This window comes from Triticum aestivum, chromosome 2A (genome assembly GCF_018294505.1).
Source record: "Triticum aestivum cultivar Chinese Spring chromosome 2A, IWGSC CS RefSeq v2.1, whole genome shotgun sequence".
Taxonomy (NCBI): Eukaryota; Viridiplantae; Streptophyta; class Magnoliopsida; order Poales; family Poaceae; genus Triticum; species Triticum aestivum.
The window spans coordinates 92,759,457-92,767,583 of record NC_057797.1 but is presented as its reverse complement, the minus strand read 5'-3'; the positions used below and the strand labels follow the sequence as shown (position 1 = coordinate 92,767,583).

The window sequence follows — 8,127 nt, the reverse complement described above, 5'->3', positions numbered from 1 at the left end:
CCTGGAACTAGGAGGCCCTTGGTATTCTTTCACATCAATAACTAGGACGTACACACCTTAGATAGAAAACCACGGCACACCAGCCGTAGCATGGGGTTATCTAACTTCACACTCGTTTCAGTTTAGTTCACATCAATAATTTATTACATCTTATATAAACTGGAAAATTGTGCTGCAGTGTTTTACACATTCAGAAATCGGCAGCCATTTGGTACAGCATGGTCCGAAACGACCGACGATGCAGCGCTGGCATTGTTCTGCTGCTGCAGTCCTCATCACACCAAACCAGAATTCTGCTATTGATTGCATTTTACCCTTCATAACCAGAGACCACTGGGATCCAGAAAAGGATGTTGGATTTTCATACACCCTTGCTAACATAACACACTGAGCTCTGTTTAATCAAGAGTTCAGCATCAGCACCTGTTGAATACCGGTACTTTGTTTTCTCTTAACCATCTGCGGCTAATTATTATTCTACAACTCTTCATGATACAAGCTCAAGAAAAAAAAGCAGAAACAATTACGCAGATTATCATCGATCAAAAGGTTACTTCAGCCATGAAAGTTGAAGGAACACAACAGCCGATGACATCTGGACTTTAAGGTCCGCAATATCAACATCATGGCCTCCTTCAACCAAGCCCCATCGATCGACCTGGGGTTATGGAACAATAAAGACCATAAGACAGAAGCAAAGAGAAGAAAAGAAAAAAGTCAAGTGAAGAAACAAAATGGTTGCGATATCACACCTGGTGATCTTCTTCAAGCCTGATTAGCTCAATGGATTCATCAACTCCCAACTTTCCTCTAAATATTGCGAGAGGGATTACCAGGGAATGGGCTGCTGCGGCCATAGCATCAATAGATGCCAGCTCATAATCATTTGCATCCTTCAGAACGGTTTCTACAGCCTTAGCTAGCCGCTCATCCTGCTTCCCTCCTAAGAAACTTGTGTACACAACAGGCTTGACCCCAAACTCAGAGTTGACCCAGTCCAGTATTGGGTCAATTTTCTCCTTCTGTTTTTCTGCACATAAAAGTAAGAAAGCATGAGAAATCGGTGCAAATGACACAGAGCATCTGCAACTTAATTGTATGGATCTAAGTAGCCTGAAACCAGTTCACTCATGTTGGAGCACAACAACTGCACCAACTTATGAGAAATTCTTTTGGTACATTACCATAAACTCCTTTGGTAAGTTCATCATCGGCAGGTGAGCGGCAAAATACCAAATCTTGATGGAATTTTTGCATCAAATTGCTAATTATTTTCGTTCGTGTCAGCGGAACTCTCTCCAGTGCAGTACAAGCAAGCTTCATAAGAGGCATCGTAAAAGGCCGGATTCCATCTTGTTCCTATGAAAATAAGGAACTTTCAGTACCAGTACCCATTGATCTAGAAAGTATGGAATTAAATACACGAAACATTTTTTTCCATAAAAGTTATTTCAGATACAATCCCACATTCCTACAGGGTGGTAGATGAGCAGCAGACCAAAAAAAGCAAGTTGTTCAAAATTGTAACAACTCTAGTAGCTTGCACGTTATAAGTTACAGTGGGGAACATTTGAAGCTGCAACTCAGCCATGCAAAAACATAGATTCGCTTAACTAAGTAAAAACTATCAAACCACTAGTTCTCCTTAAATTCAGCTACTGCAGCATATGCGTACTATTTATGATGTGTATAAGAGATGACATACTGAGGGTACATCGGCCATATGGGCCTTGTTCTAATTTTATTCGAGGAGCTGACAGTGGGAATGTTCATTTTCAACCTCTCTGCCTCTAGAGATCAGAAGACACTATAATGTGCTCTATTCTCCAAAGAAGACAATGAACTGCACATTCTGCATAACACAACTAACGTACACCAACATATTATATTGCAAACACTAATATTTATTTCCTTTTTACTTTCTTGCCGAACAACCATACAGGCATTTTAGAACTGCTCATGACACAAAAAAGAGCAAAGTAACAAACATGTGAATACCAAGTTATATTGTTCAATTTCATTGGCCATATTGAGGCTTTATTTCATTTTCAACCTCTATTGCCTCTCTAGAGATCAGAAATGAATACTCAACTCTACAATGTGCTATGAACATGATTGGTTTCCTACCACTTTTTGACACCAAACAAATTATACTCTATATTCCCCACAGTAGGCAATGAACTGCGCATTCTGCATTACTGTACCATTTTTACTTTCTTCCCAAATAACCATACAGGCATCTTACAACTGCTCATGACACAAAAAATAGTGAATTAACAAAAACATGTCAAAACCAACTTATATTTTGCGATTTCATCCGCCATATTGAGTTTTGCTTTAGTTTCATTTTCAACCTCTGTTGCCTCTCTAGAGATCGGAGGTGCAAATTCAACTCTAAGGTGCTCTATTCTCCACAGAAGGCAATGAACTACCCGTTATGCATAAATGCAACAGATCTATGCTGATGGACTGCATTTTGAGTACTGTTTACTTGTTTCCTTCTACTTATAGCCAAACGACCATTTTGATCAGTTAGAACTGCTCATGACACGATAAAGGGGAAGAAATGAGAATATTAAAAGCAATTCAGTCGCGGCACTAAATAGTACGATGAAAACCTAGATTCGGTGCATTTTAAATGTAAAATAGAATGAAATTTCACTAAATCTTCACATAATTCACCATAATACAGAACCCTAGTGATCCCAAACAACAGAACAGGAAGGAGAAGAGAGGAGGAGAGGCAATGGGGTCAAGACCTGGTACTCCCACTCGGCGGCGACGGCCATGGCGAGCGTGCGCGAGTGCAGCTTGAGCGGGCGCTTGGCGGGCGTCTTGAGGGTGCGGTAGTCGAGCATGACCGTCCACCCGTTGCCGTCGTCGGCGCGGCGCACGGTGGCGTCGCGGTAGAAGCGCTTCCCCACCACGGACCCCGTCATGAACGACATGGGCATGGACACCGAGGTCTCGTCCCGCGTCGACGAGGACGAGGGCTTCCTCACGTAGATCGCCTCGCCCCCCGCCTCCTCCCCGCCCGGAGACGCCTCCGCCGCCGTGCCCAGCAGCCGCCGCCCGGCCGCGCATCGCCGCAGGAGGAGCAGGCGGCGGCCCGCGAGTATGGTCGCCATTCCTCTGCCTGGTCGCCGCTTCACCTGGGCCTTCACTCTCCCAATCTGTAGTACCCTACAAAAGTAATTCCAGCCCGTCAACGAACCCGGCCCATTTGTAAACCCAGCAGGCTGCTCTCTGGCCCATGCAGGCCCATCAAGGAGGCCCGGAGAACGTTCCAGACGCGTCTGGCGTCTGACTTAGGCCCCACCGCCCCCACGCGGCCGCGCATGGTGGGTCCGGTTCGTCTCGACGACGCCAAAGAGGCGACCAGCGACTCGGACCGAATTCCCCAGCTGCAGTTCCTGCCTTTCCTTTCCCTTCCCTTCCCACATTGCAAACCCTGCACGCTACGGCGACCGCGCCGCGCGAGATCCAGGACCCCGACCGGCCGCCCCGCCGTCGCGCATGCGCTCGCCGTGACCGGATCTCGCGCCATGGCCATCGCGGAGGCGTCCCCCTTCGCGGACCTGCCCTTCCCCGACGACCTGCCGGAGTTCCCGCACGGCCCCGTCGGGGACGACGACGCCTTCGCCCTGGACGGCTTCGATCTCGACGATCTGGACATCGACTTCGACTTCGACCTCGACCTCGACCTCCTCCCCACCGACGACGTGCAGCTCCCGTCGCCGCCGCCGCCGCTCGCCACGTCCTCCTCCTCGGCCGGGTCGCCGGGCGGGGCAGGGGACTCCTCCTCCGGCTCCGGTGCCGGAGCGGACGGCGGCCTGAAGAACGACGAGTCCTCGGAGACGTCTTCCAGGAGCGCGAGCGCTGGAAGCGACGGCAAGGCTATGAACGGGGAGGGTGAGGACGACAAGCGGCGGGCGCGGCTGGTGCGGAACAGGGAGAGCGCACACCTGTCGCGGCAGAGGAAGAAGCAGTACGTGGAGGAGCTGGAGGGGAAGGTCAAGGCCATGCAGGCCACCATCGCCGACCTCTCCACCAGGATCTCCTGCGTCACGGCTGAGAACGCCGCTCTCAAGCAGCAACTGGCCGGTGCCGGTGGCGCAGGCGTCCCGCCGCCGCTGCCGATGTACCCTGGATTGTACCCTTTGCCGCTGCCATGGATGCACCCGGCTTATGCGATGGGAGCGCACGGCTCCCAAGTGCCGCTCATGCCGATACCTCGGCTGAAAACCAAGCAGCCTGCGTCGGCTGCCGCAGAGCCACCGGCCAAGAAGTCTAGGAAGACCAAGAAGGTTGCTAGTGTTAGCCTCCTTGGATTGCTGTTCCTGATGATGCTCTGTGGGTGTTTGGTTCCTGCGGTAAATCGGATGTATGGAGCAGTTGATTCCCGAGAAGGAATTGTGCTTGGTCCATCACAATCACGTCATGGGAGGGTTCTGGCTGTTGACGGGCCTCGAGATGGTGTCTTGGAAGGTGTTGATTCGAAGTTGCCGCATAATTCAAGTGAGACGCTCCCGGCGTTGTTGTATATTCCTAGGAATGGGAAGCATGTCAAGATCAATGGAAATTTGGTTATCCGGTCTGTTGTTGCGAGTGAGAAAGCCTCTTCGCGCATGTGTCACTCTGATGGGAAGACTTCATGTAACCAAGGACAAGAAGATACTAGTTTGGCAATTCCTGGCCATGTTGCTCAGTTGAATTCTGGAGAAGTCATGGAATCTGCTAAAGCAATAAAAAATAAACTGATGGCTTTACCTCCTGGAGATGGAAGCATATACAGAGACGATGATGAATTACTGCCACAATGGTTTAGTGAAGCAATGTCAGGTAAGGATGCTACAAAAGTTGCATAGTGCTTTAGATTTGAAAAACAAATTACTCATGTGTGTGTGTGCCATGTCGGTTTTATACTTGTTATCATACTGTGACCTTGATACGAATGTAGCAGTCACTAGCTGATGCAACTTCCTAATAGATAATGTTTTTATGTTTGCAAGTAACTTAGCCAACATAAGGGTGGCAATTTTCTGGAAATATTATCTAGTGGATGCCTCTGTTTCGATCAGTAGACAACTTGAAAAGTGGTTACCATTTAGTATGGATAACGAGGCGATCATGGGCTTATATGGTTATGTCACTTGGTCAATGAACGCATTCCAAGAGTTTATGTTTGGTGTATTATTGCCTTGTGCAGTTGCAACAATTGCTAATGCAGCATATTACACAACATGTGCTCGTGCATGGACGCAGTATCAGTATGCATGTTATAACATACTCCCTCTGTAAACTAATATAAGAGCGTTTAGATCACTACTTTAGTATTCTAAACGCTCTTATATTACTTTACGGAGGGAGTACAATATTACTTGTGGACTGATGCAGCATATATAAATTTAGCATGTCCCTAAAACTTCATTGCTCTTGAAATAATTTGACTAACCCAATGTAAAATGCTTAGTTGAACATGATAGAGCATGTAATTGACTGTACCAGTAGCATGTTTTTCCTTAAGTTCCGTCATTTCTGTGTATTTAGTTGTCCAAATTGGGTGGCATACATTTCTAAATTGTTTGCATTGAGATATGTGATGTGCTATCTCACTTGCAATTGTACAGTTACACATGTATTTATAGAAAATTTCTAGAAAATCGAATTGTAGCTTGACATTAGGGATTTATTCTTGTAGGAAAAATAGGTGCCATCTCAGTTGCCTTTGTCCAGTTTAATTCAATTAAACCTGTCATTAACAGCAGTTAGTTACTGCAACTAGTCTGTTCCTTCATTTGCTGATAGTTGTTGCTTCCGATTGGTTGCTTTTAACATACAACATTGATGGTTTGTGGACTATTGTGGTATTATAAATTTGACTCGTCATTGATGAAAGCTCTGACAGAGTCTGACGGAAGAAAACACTGATACTTCCAGCAACCAGTGTATCCGTATCGGATACCGTATCCGATACTGATTCTTTCCCGTTACGTCCCCGATACTTCTCAAGCTCTAGTAGTGCCGGTGGAAGGCTCCCCCGGTGCTCCTGCTCCCCTTCCCCCCACTATCCTATAGAATTCTATCTAATGGAAGACTGTTGATTTCCTCCTCCTCCTCCTCCTCCCTTTGTATCTAACTGAACTTTTATGTTTGGTAAATTGCTGTTATCCTTTGGCTGTTGGTTCTTGCTTTTGTTGGAATCATGGATAAGATGATGGAAGATAATGGATTGCACTGACTAAATATATGCTAAATGGCTTGGTGCTTAATTGATAACATACTTTTTATATTATTTTCAAAAATAGTCAAATGTATCCCCGTATTGACACTTTTCAGAAATGACATATTCATGTATCTGTATTGCCCTGATACTGATACGCGTATTCGTACCGGTGCAATCTATACTCTGGCGAAACCCAGTGTAAAATGATTAGCTGGGCTTGATAGAGCATGTAATTGACTGTACCAATAGCATGTTTTTTGTTAGTTTGCTAATTTCTGCCGGTTTTGTGTATGTAGTTGTGACACCCGAATTGAGTAGCAATGTGATGTGCTATCTCAGTTGCCATTGTACAACTATACATATATTTGTGAAGAACTGAATTGTAGCTTGACATTAGGGATTTGATCCTGTAGGAAGAAGTGTGTGCTATCTCAGTAGCTTTTGAACAGTTGAATTCAATTGTACACTGTTACTGCAAGTAGTTTCCTTCTTCATTTGCTGAAAGTTATTCCTTCCCATTTTTTTTCAGGTCCTATGTTGAGCTCCGGAATGTGCACCGAAGTGTTCCAGTTTGATATATCGCCGACCACCATTGTTCCTGTCTACTCCAGTGGTATGCACAACGCATCACATAACTCCACGGAGAACCTCACCTCCAGTCAGTCCGATAAGGTCAAGAACAGAAGGATTTTACATTCCATGGCCGTTCCCCTAAAAGGTTCAACGTCCAACCACACCGATCACCTCAAAGCGCACCCCAAGAACGAGAGCTTTGCTGGAAACAAACCGGCTTCATCAGTGGTGGTCTCTGTCCTGGCTGACCCGAGAGTGGACGCTGATGGAAGGATCTCTTCGAAGTCATTGTCGCGTATATTTGTTGTAGTCCTTGTTGACAGTGTAAAGTATGTCACTTACTCTTGCGTCCTGCCGTTCAAAACCCATAGCCCTCATCTGTGAGCTGGGTTTTCACCGGAGCAGTGTGTGTTTAGGTTATACTACCGATTAACAGGACTGGAATTTTCCCAAAGGAACTGATGTTCTGTGCATGTTAATAGAGTTGCAGTTAATTAACTCAAATAATCAGTTGACTGTTTATTACTGCCATATATGTGCTTTTATCTGCTTGCCTATCTCTCACACAATTTCATTTTCCAAACTTGGCCAAGGTGATCAAAAATTAATGCCCTAGTCTTCTGTGATCTTGTCGCAATATTGCAAGATACTGATGCGAGTAGGGTATGGTCTTGTAAAGATTCATAGAATTAGACAAACTTTCTCTCTTGAAGAGATGATCATATTGGCCCAACCCTAATATTGCGATTTTGAGCCAAAATGGCACTCAAACAAGAGTCATGACACGCCCATATCATATTGGCCCGCTCGAGCTCGTGAGCCTCATATTCGGAGGTTGTGGGTGCTAATTTCAAGCAAGCTTCATTCGTACAATTCTTAGAGCATCTCCAGCCGTTCGCCCCCCAGGGCGCATAAAAATCATCCCCTGGAGGCGAGCCGGCGATTCAATCGGCGCTGGGGCGGTTTCGCGCCCAGTCGTCGCTCCCAGGCACCGATATTGGCTCACTTTTCAACCCCATTTCGGCGAATAAAGGGTCCATATGAGCGACAATAGGCCCATATTCGGCGTGGTTCGCCGTTGTTCGGTGTTCAATTATACACATAATTTTTTTATTATATATTTCATCACAGAAATATCAAATACTTCAACAAAATAGTACAACAACAAATAGTTCAATACAAATTATATAGTTCAACAAATAAAAAACTCATATTTCATCACACGTCACGCGCGGCGTCGCCCTTGAGCCTCCATAGATGCTCTATCAGATCTTGCTGCAGTTGATGATGCACCTGTGGGTCTCGGATCTCCTGACGCATACTGAGAT

General features: G+C 45.9%; 2 protein-coding genes across 2 annotated transcripts; one reads left to right on the top strand and one right to left on the bottom strand.

Annotated features, from left to right (window-relative positions):
- Positions 1-275: 275 nt before the first annotated feature.
- Positions 276-3,161, bottom strand: LOC123187749 (ATP synthase mitochondrial F1 complex assembly factor 2). The gene is made up of 4 exons (XM_044599674.1): positions 2,760-3,161; positions 1,185-1,359; positions 753-1,030; positions 276-658 (listed from the first exon to the last, which is right to left on the bottom strand). The coding sequence occupies exons 1-4, from the start codon at positions 3,126-3,128 to the stop codon at positions 551-553; spliced, it is 930 nt and encodes a 309-aa protein (XP_044455609.1). The 5' UTR covers positions 3,129-3,161; the 3' UTR covers positions 276-550.
- Positions 3,162-3,391: 230 nt separating this feature from the next.
- On the top strand, positions 3,392-7,306 carry LOC123187748 (bZIP transcription factor 60). The gene is made up of 2 exons (XM_044599673.1): positions 3,392-4,842; positions 6,756-7,306. The coding sequence occupies exons 1-2, from the start codon at positions 3,546-3,548 to the stop codon at positions 7,181-7,183; spliced, it is 1,725 nt and encodes a 574-aa protein (XP_044455608.1). The 5' UTR covers positions 3,392-3,545; the 3' UTR covers positions 7,184-7,306.
- The last annotated feature ends 821 nt before the right edge of the window (positions 7,307-8,127 follow it).